General features: G+C 43.7%; 1 protein-coding gene across 2 annotated transcripts; it reads left to right on the top strand.

Moving 5' to 3' along the window:
* The first annotated feature begins 1,155 nt into the window (after positions 1 to 1,155).
* LOC121545285 (leucine-rich repeat and immunoglobulin-like domain-containing nogo receptor-interacting protein 1-B) lies at positions 1,156 to 18,040 on the top strand. Of its 2 annotated transcripts, none has more exons than XM_041855710.2 (2): positions 1,156 to 1,446; positions 16,023 to 18,040. In XM_041855710.2, exons 1-2 carry the CDS (start codon positions 1,435 to 1,437, stop codon positions 17,880 to 17,882), a joined length of 1,872 nt encoding a protein of 623 aa, XP_041711644.1. In that variant the 5' UTR covers positions 1,156 to 1,434; the 3' UTR covers positions 17,883 to 18,040. The 2 variants fall into 2 exon arrangements, with proteins under 2 accessions (XP_041711644.1, XP_041711645.1); XM_041855711.2 differs by lacking the exon at positions 1,156 to 1,446 and adding an exon at positions 1,499 to 1,556.
* The last annotated feature ends 799 nt before the right edge of the window (positions 18,041 to 18,839 follow it).

Genomic DNA, 18,839 nt, shown 5'->3' with positions numbered 1-18,839 from the left:
CTCTCCTCCCCTCCTCTTGTTTTTCTCTGCTAATACAATGACATGCTCATATTCCTCCCATGAACCCACTCATCTCCTCTCACATCCCCCCAGTAAACCAGATGACATGCTCATGTTCCTCCCATGAACCCACTCATCTCCTCTCACACCCCTCCAGTAAACCAGATGACATGCTCATATTCCTCCCATGAACCCACTCATCTCCTCTCACATCCCCCCAGTAAACCAGATGACATGCTCATGTTCCTCCCATGAACCCACTCATCTCCTCTCACACCCCTCCAGTAAACCAGATGACATGCTCATATTCCTCCCATGAACCCACTCATCTCCTCTCACATCCCTCTAGTAAACCAGATGACATGCTCATGTTCCTCCCATGAACCCACTCATCTCCTCTCACATCCCCCCAGTAAACCAGATGACATGCTCATGTTCCTCCCATGAACCCACTCATCTCCTCTCACATCCCTCCAGTAAACCAGATGACATGCTCATGTTCCTCCCATGAACCCACTCATCTCCTCTCACATCCCCCCAGTAAACCAGGTGACATGCTCATGTTCCTCCCATGAACCCACTCATCTCCTCTCACATCCCCTCCAGTAAACCAGATGACATGCTCATGTTCCTCCCATGAACCCACTCATCTCCTCTCACACCCCTCCAGTAAACCAGGTGAAGTGTGGGGATCTAGAAGTTCATTTGTTACGTTGTTGCCCCTGTTTTAGGATAGCACCCACCCCCCTCCCTCCCTCCCTCTGTTTCCCTACCCCTTCCCTCTTTCTTTCCATCTCTCTCCCTCTTCCACACATCCTTTTTTGTTCTCCCTCTATCCCCATATTCCGTTATTCATTATGTCTTCCACAACACTCTTTCTTCAGCTCCCCAGTTCATTTTAATCAAGCTGGAAATGGGGACGTTCAAGTAAACAGCATAAGATATTGCCAATGCAATCAGAGAGCATTTTTTCTCTCTCTCCCTCCCTCCCTCCCTCCCTCCCTCCCTCCCTCCCTCCCTCCCTCCCTCCCTCTCTCTCTCTCTGTCTCCCAATGCACTGCAGCTCCTCCCTGCACCTTGCTCAGCAGCAGCCCCTCCCTCTATCTATCTCTCTCCCCTCTCCCTCTCTCCCCTCTCCCTCTCTCCCACTCTCTGTCTCACTCAGCTCGGTGCAGCATGTATGTGAGAGTGTCTGAGCCACCGGAGCCTGTGTTTACATACAAGCCTATCAGTGGAGGTGGATTTACAGCATCTGGAGGACCCAGGCATCTCCCATGCTCCTCACCGGGGACTCGCCTCTCTTTATCTCACCTCAGGAATCCCATTTCTCCCTTTGAGTCCTCCTTTCAATGGCCTCTTCAATCTCTGCCCTGCTCTCTGAGGCATTTTGGATTTCCTTGGCAACGTGGAGCAGCTTAAATTAGAATTCTGTGCATGACGGTCCTGGTAAGTAGCCTCTGTCTGTTCTCTGGGCTTCCAGCACTGAGCCATAGACAGGCTCATCATGGTGCAGTGGTGGGGCAGAATTGGAAGGAAAATATTTGTCTGGACAAATGGTACGTATTCAAAGGGGGAAAGGGAGAGCGAGAGAGAGATGGAGGGATGGGATGTTTGATCATTCTGCTGAATAGGATTCAGGACCAGGTTTGTTCTGTCACCTGGATGCTGCCATTGATTTATATGTGTAGGAGCATACATGTAGCTACTGTGTGTGTGTACGGTGTGTGTGTGTGTGTGTACGGTGTGTGTGTGTGTGTGTGTGTGTACGGTGTGTGTGTGTGTGTGTTTGTACGGTGTGTGTGTGTGTGTACGGTGTGTCTGTATGTGTGTACGGTGTGTGTGTGTGTGAGTACGGTGTGTGTGTGTGTGTGTGTTTGTACGGTGTGTGTGTGTGTGTGTGTACGGTGTGTCTGTATGTGTGTACGGTGTGTCTGTGTGTGAGTACGGTGTGTCTGTGTGTGTGTACGGTGTGTCTGTGTGTGTGAGTACGGTGTGTCTGTGTGTGTGAGTACGGTGTGTGTATGGTGTGTCTGTGCGTGTGTACGGTGTGTCTGTGTGTGAGCCCGGTGTGTCTGTGTGTGAGTACGGGTGCATGTGTATAACTGTTTCTCTTTGTGCGTGTGCATGATTGTGTGTCTGTATGTGAGTCTCTCGTGTGCTCCTGTGTCCCTGCTGTTTCCATGTCTATTTTAAAAGGTGTGTCATATTGCTACTGTTGGTGAGTGTGTGTGATGGAGCGTGCCTGTTGTGTGTTCCTACCCCGGTGCTTTTGTGCTATTGTAGCTCTAACTAATCTGTCCTTATTAGCATGGCCTCTTTCTAAACGCGCCGTCTAGCCTGACACCGATTTGCTTCGGGAGGTCAAACCTCATTCAATCACAATGAATTTGCTGGGGTTGAAGAATGGTGTTTCAATTCACCCACAGGTTGCAGGGAAGGCTTTTTGTCCCGTAATGTATGTAGGTCAAACACCCCAGCCTCTCATCCGTTCTCTCTCTGTGTGTGTGTGTGTGTGTGTGTGTGTGTGGTGTGTGTGTGTGTGTGTGTGTGTGTGTGTGTGTGTGTGTGTGTGTGTGTGTGTGTGTGTGTGTGTGTGTGTGTGTGTGTGTGTGTGTGTGTGTGTGTGTGTGGGTGTGTGTGTGTGTGTGGGTGTGGTGTGTGTGTGTGTGTGTGTGTGTGTGTGTGCACCCTCCTTTCATCCTTCCAGCCTGTGTTATTTACATTCCCTCGTAATGGTGCCTGGCTGCAGTGCTGTGACACACAGTAGAAATCTATAGAGACTCTTCTACCTCCTACAGCAGCTGTCTGCAAGCCACAAGCTGACACCTCTACCGGGTGAAGTTGAGGCTGTTTTTGCATAGAGACACACACTACACTGTTGGTCACTGTACGTGAGGCTCCCTAAAATAGGTGAAACTGGAAAGAGACTTATCTTCCACTTGTTTACACAGGTATCACGTCACTTTGTTACAATTGCTATTTTTTTTAACACTGTGAGACCCAAAGTTGCAAAAATACAACGTTTCCTAAATTGTGTCTTGTGCAGGTCCTAATCTAAAAAAATCCTATCCAACACTACCTAGTTCATCTCCTTAGACCCACATGTATCTCTGAGTAGTATTGTTGTGTCAGTAGGATTATTGTGGCATCAGTAGCCTCTGAAACGTTAGAAAGATGTCCACTCGTCTGACATCACACTGGTCCCCTTCACAGGCATATGTTGTAGGCCATCCATGCAAGTACAAGACAGGAAATCTTGTTTTCTGTCTTCTCTAAGATGTAATGATTATAAAGCAAAAAAATACACAGAGAAACAAACAATCTGAACCTGAGCTAGAGGTCGTTTTGGAAGTGTTTTAAAAACACAATGTTGGGCTTTAAAGGGTTGCCAAGCTGAGACAAAGGGCCACATTAATATATTGATAGAAAAGTTAGAGAGATTGTTTTCCTTCCAAATTCTGCAAATATGTACAACCAAATATTTCAAGAGTAACTTCGATGCCTCCTCTACACATCAAAATAACAAAAATGAATATATTTTTTAGAACTTGTGGATTATGAGGTCAGAATACTGCCATGGTGACCATTTGCTAAATGGTAAAGAAGTAAGATAGGAGGCTATCTCTCCACATTAATCCAGAAAGGACAACCAAATATTACTGAAAGTAAGTTAGATGTTCTCCATACATAGAAAACCCCCAAAATAGTTTTTGATAGCAAAACAAATAAAATGGAATTTGTAAAGTTGATCAATTTAGCTATTTCAGACAAAATATGACTTTATTTCAGACTCATATATCATTACACAATATTTTCCATCACATGTAAATTTCACAGTTTTCTTACCACACATTTTTCCTACCTTTGAAGCCCAATGTTGCATTTTTGCAACGTTTCCAGGAAATTGTTCTACAAACTTGAAAATTCAAAAAATTATCATTTCCATAATCAGAGGCCTATTCCAAGTATTTATGAAGGGTAATGAAATGCTTTCCTCATTTGGATCTCAGCTTGGATCTCACAGGGTTAAATGCAAAAGAAGCAGTAGTGTTTGTATTGCGTGTGCTGCAGCTTTAGGGTTGATACATACAGCATGTATCATGATAACAAGGTGCCACTAGATATCGATCTACAGAACATCCATGTCACATGAAATGTGGGCTTTCACAATCGTGACTGAGTGAGTGATTAAAACCACGATGGTTACCTGGCAACACGTTACTGTAGGTGGTCTAATGTAGTAATCTATAAAGCCTTCTCCAATTAGTCTTGCTATAATGCAAGCACAGATTCTTTAGCAAGCCCCATCTGTTCATGCACAATATCAACACGTGATTCCTTATAATATTGTCATGACGTCCTCCGAGGCTGCCTCCCCTCCTTGTTCCGGCAGACTTCGGCGTTCGTCGTCACCGGCCTTCTAGCCACTACAGCTCCATATCTCATCATTCCATTTGTCTTGTCTTGTCAATTACACACACCTGGTTCATATCCCCTCATTAGTACATGCATAAGTGTTCCCTCTGCCCCCCTTGTCCTTGTGGGTGATTGTTATTTGTGAGTTGAGTGTAGCGCGGTTGAGCTACCCGTACCTTGTATTTCCGGGGATATTGTTCCCCGTGTGCCTGTATTTTGTTGACGCTATCCAGCGTAACTGTGTCCTACGGACTAAACTCTGTATTCAGTGATTTACCCTCCTGCGCCTGACTCCTTCAAATCACATTCTCACAAATATCATAAGTACAGTATGCTTATGATCGGGATATCATGCTCCTTCATATCAATCACAGTATATGCAGTATAAATGTACTGTAGCGATGGAAATGTCCACTTAAAGCAGGACCACGTGTGTGAGCCCCACATATGCCCTGGTTTGTTTCAATACACTCACTGTTCATAGGCTACTACCGTTTGGCTGATGTCTGAGCCTATTGGAGTCGCTGCAGTCTTTAAACATGCGATCGCTCAATCGTGACAGGAAGTCATCACTCATCACTGTTTTGACTCTGTAAGCAGATGTGTCACGCATAATTCAGTTTTATACTCTCAGACTATACAACAGAGATGTTACAGAGATGCAGCGATGGCATAATGGTTGTTCTCCTGACCTATAGTGGTCATATGAAGGGTCTGGTCTGAATCTACCCATCAGGGCTTTGGTACATAAGCTTTCTCCCCCTTTAACCTTTTTTAATTGATTGTTGTTGGCTGTACAGTTGGTTAGCATGTAACCACTGGGAACGCCAATCTATATGCGGTTCCAAGATTGATAATTACACTTGATTGATTTTTATTCAAATGGGGACGTTATAACTATCTACCAGCGGATGTCTCCATAGCGCCCTATTTGGCTTCTGATAGGACGGAAAACCAAATAGTGGTTAAGGTTGAGGATAATGCAGATGATGGCTTTACCACTATCCCCACTTTTTGTTACACACAAGACTGAACAGAATTCAACTCGTCAACAAGGCATTGTCAGTGCAACTCTTGACACGCAAAATAGATCCATAGATTAAACATGTACACTGTAGGCCAATTTCCTGTCCAACAGTCCATCCACACCGCCCATCTCGTGCATTGTGAGACCCTGTGAACAGTAGCTTTTCAAGTAAATCAAGTCTGTGCCAAGAACATTTAGTCTGCCTGTCCTGTACACTAGTTAGGGTGGCAGGTAGCTTAGTGGTTAAGGGCGTTGTGCCAGTAACCGAAAGGTCGCTGGTTCTAATCCCCGAGCCGACTAGGTGAAAAATCTGTCGATGTGCCCTTGACCAGGGCACTTCACCCTAATTGCTCCTGTAAGTCGCTCTGGATAAGAGCGTCTGCTAAATGACCAATTATTTATTTATTTATAGTCCTCAGTGAGACATGGGCGGAAATAAGAGGGGGAAGGATACTACGGAATGCTGTAACAGTAATGTGGAAAGATGGCCAGATTTCAATAGGGAGAGTGTTAAGGATGCTGCTGAAACCACGGCATTGCAGTATACAGATGTAGGATCTTTAACTTGATCACACTTTTATTGCTGAGAATTTTCCTGCAAAGCAGGAAATGCAAATTGTAGTGTATTCAATGTTTAAAAAGGCTTCTAAACTTAGTGATTTCCACTCTAAAATGTCAGACTTGATATGCCCTAACGCAATGTATCAACCCCTACAAAAAATATCCACTCATTATAATCCAAATAATAATTCATATTTCCTGTTGCTGCAGGATTATTTTCCTGCTGTAGGAAACCGGCTCAAATTAAGATCCTAAATCTGTAATGGTTCCTTTCTGTTGGGGACCGTTAAGACGGTCGGACCACGTGTAGACCGCGTGCAGGCAAGAGGGAGGGGGGTGACAGACAGACAGACAGACAGACAGACAGACAGACACAGGCAGATCAGTCACAGGGTAGCCTACTCAATCTTGCTCTCCACAAATGTATTCAGAAGGTCACAGTGGCGCTTCGCTGCAGCAGCCTCTCCCATTTAAATGTAATCATAACAGCTTTATGTAAAATATGATCCAGGCATGGTGGAGGATGGGGGTTGATTCTCCTTCTGACTCCTACACTCCACCGGCTCTATAATGCAGGGATCTTTACATATTCTAAAGCAAAGTGTGGGCTACTGATTAAACCCTCCTCCTGCCCATGTGTTGTAATTGTCACTGTGAATATTTAGGGAAGGCCGGCCAGGAAATGAGAGTGATGCCTAGAGTGAGCTATATCGGCTAAATTAACATGAGTACAAAGTACGGGTGATTTGGGATGAACATATCTCCCAGAATCGCCCATTGTGCTGTCCATAAAGGGCCTTAAGAAGCTTGGCCGGTGGAAAATTGCCTTCAGGATTGCACTGAGCCACACTTTTTAATTCTACTGGAAACTGGGATCCCTGTTGATACAGAGGGGGGAAAAGGTTTGTGTAATTACCAGCTTAGACTGCTGCTATAGTGGAGAATTTCCAAGAGGAATGGTGTTAATGAGGAAAGAAGCACCGCTTTACATAATTATTATTAGACATTCAGTCAGAGCAGAGAGACGGATCTGTGTGGAAATATTACCAATCAGACTCGGCACAGGCTTTGCACCGCAAGTCATTTCATACAGAACAAAGCACCCAAATGAAATGAAAACCAACCGAACACCGACCATTACAACGTGTTGAGCTTCCGTTCAGCATTCGTTTAGCACTCGTACAGGGATGTGTCATGCAGCACCATTTGTTTTGCATATTGCATAACGAGCCGATGTTCTTACAGATTCTATTTGGGTTTTTTAAATATTTGAGGTATTATTCATCTGATGTGTTCCAGTTCCTAAACACAACAGCTACGGGTATTAAAACATAGTGTAGCTAATTACATAAGACATCTTACTTAGTAGTCCCTATTTACCGTATATTGGAACAGTCCAGTTGGTGGCAGCGGTGGGATCTCCTTTTAGGGCCAAGTCACAATGGATAAGCATGACAGAGGCATAGATTAACATAAGTTAACAGTAACCGCATATTATTTTGTTGTGAATTCTACAAAGTAATCAGTAATTGACACTAAAAGTTCAAATTCAGAGTATTTAAATGATGGAGAATTAGCCTAGATGAGAAGGGGCCACTTGGGGAGCATTTTTGGGGTCTCCGGATTCACAGACACCCAAATATCACCTTTGTATGTTTTGTATATTCTCTTGTTATTAGTATTATTTTGAGCTATAATTTGCCATTTACCTTGAAACATATTATCATTGTTGTTTTCTTCCATTATTCTGTCTTAATTGGGCCACGAGGCTAGAAATAGGAGCTAGGAGCAATGGTCAGGTCACTCTGAGGAAGACGTCAGCTTGACGTCAAAACGTCAGTCACCTGCTCGCATCCTGTACAGGGGATTAAAGTGAGCTAAAATAAATAAATCTCTGCTTTTTTATTTTTTGCTCCAACTCCTTTCTACCTGGCATGAGTCCTTTTGGAAGTTTTTCTTGGTACGCCCTTAACTTGAAGAGCATATCAAGATATTATTTCTAACACAAGCTCTCTGGTAGGAGCTCAGCTCTTCGAATCACCCCTGCCTAGTTTTGCAATCTTCACTTCAGTGTGCAAGGGCTTATTCTGTGGGATTCAAGGCAGCAGATAGATACGATTTGCAAAGCTGGCAAAATCCCTGATTCTACAAGACAGAGAAAAGACGGAGAACAATGGCTCTTCTATCAACACTCCATTTCTGTCTGGATGTGCTGTGACATTGTGCCCTCCCAAATAAGCCCATAGGGGAATCCCAATGTAGGCTTAGTAAAAAAAAATGTCTTCTTCTCCTTTCCTGCAACAGCACTGACTGAAAAAAAGCAATCATGGTATAGAGGCATTCAATACTTAGCTTTCACCTTCCACATGTTGTCAGATCTGCCAAGGAAAGGAGATGAGGAAGCCTCTTTAGACTATTGGGACCAACTGCTGTCTGGTTGCCATGGTAGCGGACAGTCCTTCCAGGTGTTCTGTGTCTGAGATCCAGTAACCAGTTGTAGTTCTTGCTCTGGCAGTTCCTCCCATGTTCCACATACATTAGAGAAAAGGCAGGCCCCTAAAAACGTCCCAATCCAATATCATAGACAAGCAACCAGGATGTTGAAACCGTTGAAGCAAACATGAATTTGAACTGAGATCACCTTTCAGTACAGTAGCAACAGCGGGAGGCTATCACTTAACCAAACCTACATGTACCTATTACCTCAATCAATCCCCCAACTACCTCGTACCCTAGTGCACTGACTCGGTACCGGTACTCCTTGTATATAGCCTGTATATAGCCTCATTATTGTTATTTTATTGTTATTGTGTTACTATTACATTTTTATCTATTTGCTAATTTTCCTACTTTTTAACTGCATTGTTCAGAAAAGGCTCATAAGTAAGCATTTCACGGTAAAGTCTACACTTGTTGTATTCGGCTCATGTGACAAATACAATTTGATTTGATTTGTGTTGGGGTTGGAGCCCTGTATTCCAAGCTGTCAATTTTATCCCCTTGTTTTGTGTGTTCTTTACAGTAGATTTGCCTGCTCTGATCCCCCACAATTCCCAGCATCAATCTTTCCTCCACTTGGTTCACTCCCCTTCAATCAACTGTCACTCAAATCTCTTTAGCATATCCGTCACTGTTTTAAAGGAGAAAAGGGACCTTTGGAACAGGCTCCTGTTGGAGGCGTAGGTGGAGTCATCATGGTGGCTGATACCTAGTCTTTTCCCCCCTTTTTGGTAGGCGCTAGTAAAAGGGGCGTGGTCTAATGGGTTAAATAAGTGTATCAAATGCCTATTCAATTCCTTCATCTCTTCATATTGGTCCTCTGTAGCTCAGCTGGTAGAGCACGGCGCTTGTAACGCCCAGGGTAGTGGGTTCGATCCCCGGGACCACCCATACATAAAAATGTATGCACACATGACTGTATGTCGCTTTGGATAAAAGCGTCTGCTAAATGGCTTATTATTATTATCTGTTTGTGGTGATGAGGAAAAAGAGCTAAGAAAAAGAAGCTATGCAAAAGCATTGAGATGCACCCCATGTCTGAAAACCTCCATTGAAAGAGCATTGAGATGCACTTCATGTCTGAAAACCTCCCTTGAAAGAGCATTGAGATGCACTCCATGTCTGAAAACCTCCATTGAAAGAGCATTGAGATGCACCCCCATGTCTGAATACCTCCCTTGAAAGAGCATTGAGATGCACCCCATGTCCCTGAAAGCGGGGAGCACAGATGTGCTGCAGGCGAGAGTCTGTTGAATTAGATAAGAGAAGACAGACGAGACAGTCCTAAGTCATCAATGAGCTCCATTTTTACTTCATTTACTCATGTAAAATCAACCTGCTGCACATGCAAAGTGTAGATTTATGAAGTATTTAATAATATCCCAGTTTTTCATTTTACACAATCTACCGTATGTAGCCTACATTTTGACACTAGTTTGAAAATGTTGAATCGCTTTGAAATTAACTTTGTTTGATGGTTTGTGAAATTGGAGAATAATTATTGATTTTGGCACAATCTGTCTGAGAAGTGTCTCTTTACAGTATGTCAACATCAAGAGTCCAGAGTTTTTGCTGTAAGTCAATTTAACAGATTCCCAGCTGTCAAAATCTCAAAGCTTTGATCTAAATATTAGAGTAGTCAAACAGAAGATCAAAGGAGGGTCGTTTTAGAGTCAAAAGAAAGCTCAGAGCATTAAAGAAAAGTTGTTCAGTTTCCATTTCAAATTGAACGTATTGGGATGCCAACTGCTTTACCCTCATAAGTTTATTGGCATTACAGTATCATTGAAATGTGAGGGTTACCCAACCTGACTTATTGGTTACACTTCATTTGACAGTTCCTTTGACAGACCTTTTGATTTATTTGTATTGGATTCATTGAAACAAGTGGCTCTAAATATTATTTGGTTGAGTAATTTGAGTAATTTGGTAAAGGAAAGTACCAATTAGAAGTAGCAACCTCTTGTAATTCCCTGGTTTTCACTGATAGACATACTGAGTAGTCTACGGTGTTGATGCCCAGCATAGCATAATTGCTGCCTGTAATATCAATCTCTTTCTTGCTTTGAAGGTCAGTCACTATGGTAACAATTTGTGTGGAAAAGGGAAGAGAAATAACAACATCCACCATCTTGTTTGCCGTTGTGTTCGACAAGTGGAAATGTGGAAATATGTTGTGTACCGACGGTGTTCCCATGTCGCTATACAAAGTCATAGAAAATCCTTCATACTTCATGTGTTGTGAATGATCGAAAACATGTAGTGAATTATTGACAACTATCCTTATTTGCACAGCTGACAAAATAAGCCCAAGTTGTCTCATCTATAGTATGTTGTGTAAGGTTGTTTGCTATAGTTAGCTTTGAATAGTTAGCCTTGGATAGAAAGCCTTGAATAGAAAGCCTTGAATAGTTAGCCTTGAATAGTAAGCCTTGAATAGAAAGCCTTGAATAGTTAGCCTTGAATAGTTAGCCTTGAATAGTTAGCCTTGAATAGTTAGCCTTGAATAGAAAGCCTTGAATAGTTAGCCTTGAATAGTTAGCCTTAAATAGAAAGCCTTGAATAGTTAGCCTTGAATAGAAAGCCTTGAATAGTTAGCCTTGAATAGTTAGCCTTGAATAGAAAGCCTTGAATAGTTAGCCTTGAATAGAAAGCCTTGAATAGTTAGCCTTAAATAGTTAGCCTTGAATAGTTAGCCTTAAATAGTTAGCCTTGAATAGAAAGCCTTGAATAGTTAGCCTTAAATAGTTAGCCTTGAATAGTTAACCTTAAATAGTTAGCCTTGAATAGTTAGCCTTGAATAGTTAGCCTTGAATAGAAAGCCTTGAATAGTTAGCCTTGAATAGTTAGCCTTGAATAGTTAGCCTTGAATAGTTAGCCTTGAAGAGTTAGCCTTGAATAGTTAGTCTTGAATAGTTAGCCTTGCACAATTAGCCTCATTAAGGTGGAAGGTCATAGAGTAGTATTTGTATTTGTATTTGTATTTATATGGATCCCCATTAGCCAAGGCAGCAGCAACTCTTCCAGGGGTCCAGCAAAATTAAGGCAGTTATACCATTTTATAAACATTACAATACATTCACAACAGATTTCACAACACATTAAGTGTGTGTCCTCAGGCCACTACTCTACTACCACATATCTACAACACAAATCCATGTGTACGTGTGTGTATAGTGCGTATGTTATCGTGTGTGTGTATGCACGTGTCTGTGCCTGTGTTTGTGTTGCTTTACAGTCCCCGCTGTTCCATAAGGTGTATTTTTATCTTTTTTTGTTTTTTTAATCTAATTTTACTGATTGCATGAGTTACTTGATGTGGAATAGAGTTCCATGTAGTCATGGGTCTATTTAGTACTGTATAGACGGTGAATGTATAGACATTCACGGTGTAAGTGGACCCTCCCTGTGATGACTGGCTTCCTTGCTCAGCTGCATCTTACAGGAGGGGGGAGATGGATGGTAGAGGGAGTAGTTTGGGGAAATAGAAATGTGTCAGAATGTGATGAGAATGAGAGGTCCAGAGAGGAAAGGGCTAGCAGTCCTAGAAATGCAGGACAGAGGAGGAATGGGGGAGAGGAACGTCCACTGTGCTTCCTCCCAAGGTCATTACTAAGAGGAGATGGAGAGAGGGAGGTGGAGACAGGGAGACAGGCAGGGAGAGAGAGAGAGATGGAGGTGGAGACAGTGAGACAGGCAGGGAGAGAGAGGGGTTGAATTTCCTGTTTTTTATGGGTTGAATTTCCTCCAAAGTGGAAAGAAATGAGATCACGCACTAAACTCCAATACAAACATGCAAAGTGATTTGAGACAGAAAGCAACATAGCTAATGGGTTCTCTTGTCATTTTAAGGGCTAATTCAATTACATTGTTTTGGTTTATTTCTGCCCCATATAAAATAACAAATAAAAATACAAACTTTTGCAAGTGAATCCTGGATTACATAATATAGTAGAATATCCATGTAAACATTCTCTCACTGTAACACATTTTCACAGGGAGACAAAACATCAAATAAGGCTGCATGACTTTAGGTTGGAATAAAACTAAAGCACCAGAGCATAACAATGCCTTTCAGCTACACGTCCATGTTATTGTCTGGACATGCAGTGGGCTACACAGGCTGCGTTTACACAGGCAGCCCAATTCTGATCTTATGCGCAGTTATGAGCAAAATATCTGATCGGATTGGTCAAAAGAGCAATTCTTAGCAAAAGATCAGAATTGGTCTGCCTGTGTAAACGCAGCCTTAGTCATGTGTTAGCATGTTGTTATTCCAGTCCCCTTTGACTCACTATGTTTGGCATTTCATCACAGTACGAAATGATGTCACAACATTTAAATTGAAGTGCTTTTATCAGTTGAAATATCAAAACGACTCCTTCATCCCTTTTATATTCCTCTGCTGGTAGACTGATGTCCTGTCTGGCCTAGATAAAGGCCAGCCATTTCATCTATCAGATATCTAATAGATGTTTTATTGTGTGGCATATACCAAACCCTCAATTAGCATCAGTGAGCTTTCACAGTCATCAACCCAATACATTCATGAACCCAAGGTTAAATTCTCATCTTTATTGTGTGGCATATTACAAACCCTCAATTAAGGTTGGGTGGATAACTGTGAATGCTTTTAAACCAACATGATCTATCCATTCACAAGCCACGCAATAATACTGTATGGTGAAAGGCTGAAAAATGTTCTGGCAGTTTGAACTCAGCGACACCAATGTCACAAACGAAGTAGACTTCGGTGTATTACAGGGGCTGTGTATACTGTACATCATAGAGCCCATGAAAAATGTCCATTTAGATTTGAGGAGAACTGTAGAAGACAGCTAGACCTAATGGGCTGCTGGTTCTGCCCAAATAACAGTCCAAACTGCTCTAATGCCAATACGTTCTCTCCATCTGGCATTTGTAAGGTGTAATTTGCGTTAGCACACTGCTACCAGCGGAATCACTCTCATCCCCCTGTCAAGTCATGTTTTGTTAATCGCACAACTACGTGACACAACTTGCGCAACGAGAGACACTATCGAGCACCTCCACCGAACAAGTGAAGCACTCTTGAATAACCATTACGTGTTCCGGGGAATGAGCTGCCTCAGTTCTCATCTGTGTGAGTTCAAGCTGTTTATACGCTGATTCAGCACCACCACTTATCAGCAGGTGACGACATGCCGGCTCTCTGGCAGGAGACGGTTTCTGTTCTACTTGATACTTCCATTCATACTCCCAACACACCTGGACAGCTTCGTACAACTCTCTACAGTACACTCATTGTTGTGCTCCTGTCGCTGTGGGAAACCCACTCAAAGTAGAGCTGTGGTACTGATCTAATGCGTAGTACCACCGGCATATTCTACTTTCATTATACTGTAATAGAACGTTTCTCAGAAATGCCTGAGAAACAGATGTCTGTAGAGCAAAGCGAAATACATCCTAGAGTAGTTATCTTTTGGAGAATGCATCAGAGACCACATAAATGTTCGATATGAATGGTTAGCTTACTACTTTATAATACCCCATAAACCATGAAATCTTACTGTACTGCCCAGTGGTTAAATATGATGTCAACTGCAGCCACTCTTAGTAGCCAAATGCAGCATGTACCATAGAACTAGAATCCATAGAACAAGCCTCCCTATTCAAGTCATTGATGGCATAATGGGTGGATTCTATTTCTATGGTATGTGCCACATAGCTTTGGTTACTGCGGTTACCGTGGTCCTACTCTTCCCTTTGATTGTTATTTTATGTCCAGAAATCTGTCCCTGGAGAAATGTACAGTCTAGTGAACATGTTTAGTATCTGTCCCTGGAGAAATGTAGTCTAGTGAACATGTTTAGTATCTGTCCCTACATGACTTGCATACAAGTGAGCCTCCCTGTAACATATATTTCATCAGAGGTTTTTGGACTCTTTCACCATTCATTTTGGAGAAAAAACAAACAAACAGTATTTTTGATTGACTTTTGAGTTTGCAGATTATTTTTGCACTGTGCGGACAGCCTTTCTTCCTCTCTGTCTCTGTGGGCTTTAGCCAGGAGTCAATGAAATGGTTTGAGGACAGCAACATTTGCCCTGTCCTTTAGGGACATTTAGCCACATTAGCTCATATTGATGGATGGCACAGAGTTTTGCTTGAATGTCAAGTAAAGCCCTCTCAATAAAGAGAATGCCCAGAGAGCTATTATTCTGACTTAGCATGGCTTCTTCACAGAGCCCATCCCACAGACATGGATGAGCCTCCAAATTGTATGATCGATGTGGGAAGCAGAGTTTGAAGGCTTTTACAAGTTAAAGCGCCCCTGAGTCAAAAGCAAATAGGGTTTTTAACAGTCTCTCTCTCAATTTATCGCTTCTCTGCAGCAATCTCGGCTGTATATCACTCCAAGGTCGACAGCTCGCCAGCCAGCCGCATGGAAGTGTTGTGTTTAGTTGCAGGCAGCACACTTGTTTATTCACGCCATTTAAAGCATTGAATTAAAGCACATTTCGCAAGATACTTCTCATCCCATCTACTTGTCACGGGGGAGATTGGCAAGTGACTCGAGGTGCTGCTAACACCTAGAACAGTAACTGGCAGACCCTGGAGCCTACAGGGCAGCCCATTCTCCTTTGGCCAGCAGATTAAGAGTTCATAAAGCTAGGATGAAGAGTTTATCTGTCCCTCACAGTTTATCTGTCCCTCACAGACTTACAGTCCTAAGTTAATAGAGCAGCAGTTGGTGTTTAGGATCCTGACACACAGATAAGAGAAGAGTAACAGAGAAGAGTAACCTGCAATCGGAATAGATGGAGTAGAACGCCCTCCAGGCAATTGCACTTGTACAGTACGGTTCATGATGTTCCATACAACCCTGGCATAATTCTCTTTCACATTGGAATTTGGTATCTCTCCACGATTTGTAAATTAAGCTGACATTTGTTTTATTGCTGTAAATACTTTGTCTGCTTCATTTAGCTGATTGGGGTTTATGAGAGAGACTAATCAGAAGTGAAAAGGACTAATTTGAGCTTTGCCGTCACATATCCATTGCTTTAAAAACCCAATTAAAGCTGTAATTCAGCTGTGTCCTCTGTGAGTGGTGTAGTTACTAACGCGACAAAAATTGTTTTAAGAAGATTTTTGTTGTGAAATGTTTTGACAAATCATACCAAATGTACACCACTTAAAGGGGAACTGCAGTCAAAAATTTTAATCTGAGGTTTTCTGTTCACCTACTGGTATTTCATCTGATATTTCTACTATTTGTCTAACCCAGAGCTTTTAGTCCAAATCTGAGGCGAATGTAACCCTGTGACATGATCTTTTGGGCCAGAGTTATGGTCTTTGCCTGTTGTGTGGCTAAAGTATTGTTTGTTAAATGAACACAATTGTGTTTTTTTTAAATCAATAATACTTCAGGTGATAAGCGACAAACCTGACAACATAATATAATTTTTATTTTATTTTATACATGTAGTTCTCCTTTAAATGTACCAACCACTCCTCTTACTTGTGTCTCCGCAGGTAAGCAGTAGAATGGTGTCCGGGGAGGCAGGTGGGCACAGCTACCTGGTGGCGTGCTGGCAGCCCATCCTGGTCCTAATGCTGGGCACCGTCCTCTCCGGCTCCACCACCGGCTGCCCGTCCCGCTGTGAGTGTAATGCTCAGGAACGTTCCGTGGTGTGCCACCGACGAAGGCTGGCCGCGTTTCCCGAGGGCATCCCCATCGAGACGAAACTACTGGACCTCAGCAAGAACCGTCTGAAAAGCCTGGGGCCTGAGGAGTTCATCAACTACCCGCAGCTGGAGGAGCTGCAGCTCAATGAAAACAATATCTCCTCCATGGAGCCCGGGGCTTTTAGCAACCTTGTCAGCCTGCGGACTCTGGGGCTACGCAACAACCAGCTTAAGCTAATCCAGTTGGGAGTGTTCACAGGCCTCAGCAACCTCACCCAGCTGGACATCAGTGAGAACAGAATCGTCATCCTGCTGGACTACATGTTCCAGGAGCTGTACAATCTGAAGGCTCTGGAAGTCGGCGATAACGACCTGGTGTTCATCTCTCACCGAGCATTCCACGGCCTCAGCAGCCTGGAGCAGCTGACCATGGAGCGCTGCAACCTGACCTCGGTGCCCACAGAGGCCCTGAGCCATCTGCACAACCTGCTGTCGCTGCGACTCCGCCACCTCACCGTCAATGCTGTCAGGGATTACTCCTTCAAGAGGCTCTACCGCCTGAGGGTGTTAGAGATCTCCCACTGGCCCTACCTGGACACCATGACCTCCAAATGCCTGTACGGACTCAACATCACCTCCCTGACCATCACAAACTGTAACCTCACCGCCATCCCTTACCAGGCCATCCGACACCTTGGGCACCTTCTCTTTCTCAACTTGTCTTTTAATCCCATTCACACGGTGGAGGGGAACAAACTGCACAATCTGCTGAGGCTCCAGGCCTTCCACTTGGTAGGAGGGAGATTAGTCACAATCGAGCCCTACTCCTTCCGGGGCCTTAACCACCTCCGAGTCCTCAACGTATCCAGCAATAACCTGAGCACCCTGGAGGAATCCGTCTTTCACTCCGTGGGGAACCTGGAGACCCTGGCTCTGTACGATAACCCACTGGCCTGCGACTGCCGACTGCTCTGGGTCTTCCGCCGCCGCTGGAGGCTCAACTTCAACCGGCAGCAGCCTGCCTGCTCTTTGCCAGAGGCCGTGCGGGGCAAGGAGTTCAAAGACTTCCCCGACATCCTCCCCTCCGATTACTTCACCTGCCAGAAGTCCAGGATCCAAGACCACAAGGCACTGCAGAGGCACGTGGACGAGGGCACAACGGTCCATTACACATGCCAGGCGGACGGCGACCCAGCCCCCGTGATCATGTGGCTGTCCCCCAAGAAGCAGTTAATCACCACCAAGTCCGTGGGGCGTCTCAGCGTGTCCCCCGAGGGCACGTTAGAGGTGCGCTATGCCCAGATCCAGGACAACGGTACCTACCTGTGCATCGCCAGCAATGCGGCAGGGAATGACACCAGGCCTGCCCACCTGCATGTGCACAGCTACTCTCCCAACTGGCCGCATCAGCCCAACAAGACGTTTGCCTTCATCTCCAACCAGCCCAGCGAGGATGGGGCCAATGGGACCCTGGTCCAGGTTCCCTTCCCGTTTGACGTGAAGACTCTGATCATCGCCACCACCATGGGATTTATCTCGTTCCTCGGCGTCGTCCTATTCTGTCTTGTCATCCTCTTCCTCTGGAGCAGAGGGAAAGGCAACGTCAAGCCAAACATAGAGATTGAGTATGTACCCCGTAAGGCAGAGGCAGGTGAGAGTAGTCCAACCGGCGAGGCGTCACGTAAATTCAACATGAAAATGATGTGAGACTCAAGCTTACTGACTTCAAAATGAGGGTGGAAACACACTATATTCTCTTTAAATATATGTGGAATTTATGAGAGATAGACATCTTGATACTATACCCAAGACTGTTTTACCTTCAGGGACTGAATCTTAAACAGCGAGTGTTGGATTTAAAAGTATTTAAATCTCTGTGAGTTTTTATGGGCAATAGTCATTAAGAAAATAAGCCAGAACAAACCAGTCATGTTTTCTGCTCGTTTCAACCTGAAATGGGAGATTGTCTTTATCTAGTCTTTTGATGTTTTTTTTTTCTTTCTGTATCTTGTTCTTCTTACCATGTACAATGAGCAAAGAAATGATCACAATACCACTTAAAGGGGCAGTTCCCAAAAACACTGAAATTGACCGCAGCAACGGTAAGAGAAAAATTATGTCAATTTGTGTGAACTATACCTTTAATGGTTATGGGTTTTGAGCATATTACTGTGTTACGAGCAGGTGCCATTCAAGCAATGAATGCATTCAGAAAGTATTTAGACCCCTTGACTTTTTCCACATGTTGTTACGTTACAGCCTTTTTCTAAAATTGCATTTTTTTTTTACACCCCCCCCCCATCAATCTACACACAATACTCCATAATTACAAAGCAAAAACAGGTTTTTAGAAATTTTTGCAAATGTATTACAAATAAAGAATTAAATATCACATTTACATAAGTATTCAGACCCTTTACTCAGTACTCTGTTGAAGCACCTTTGGCAGCAATTACAGCCTTGAGTCTTCTTGGGTATGACGCTACAAGCTTGGCACACCTGTATTTGGGGAGTTTCTCCCATTCTTCTCTGCAGATCCTCTCAAGCTCTGTCAGGTTAAATGGAGAGCGTCGCTGCGCAGCTATTTTCAGGTCTCTCCAGAGATGTTCGATTGGGTTCAAGTCCGGGCTCTGGCTGGGCCACTCAAGGACATTCAGAGACTTG

The sequence above is a fragment of the Coregonus clupeaformis genome, chromosome 28 (assembly GCF_020615455.1).
Source record: "Coregonus clupeaformis isolate EN_2021a chromosome 28, ASM2061545v1, whole genome shotgun sequence".
Classification (NCBI taxonomy): domain Eukaryota; kingdom Metazoa; phylum Chordata; class Actinopteri; order Salmoniformes; family Salmonidae; genus Coregonus; species Coregonus clupeaformis.
Note: the sequence above shows the minus strand (reverse complement) of the source record. Positions and strands in the feature narration are given on the sequence as shown.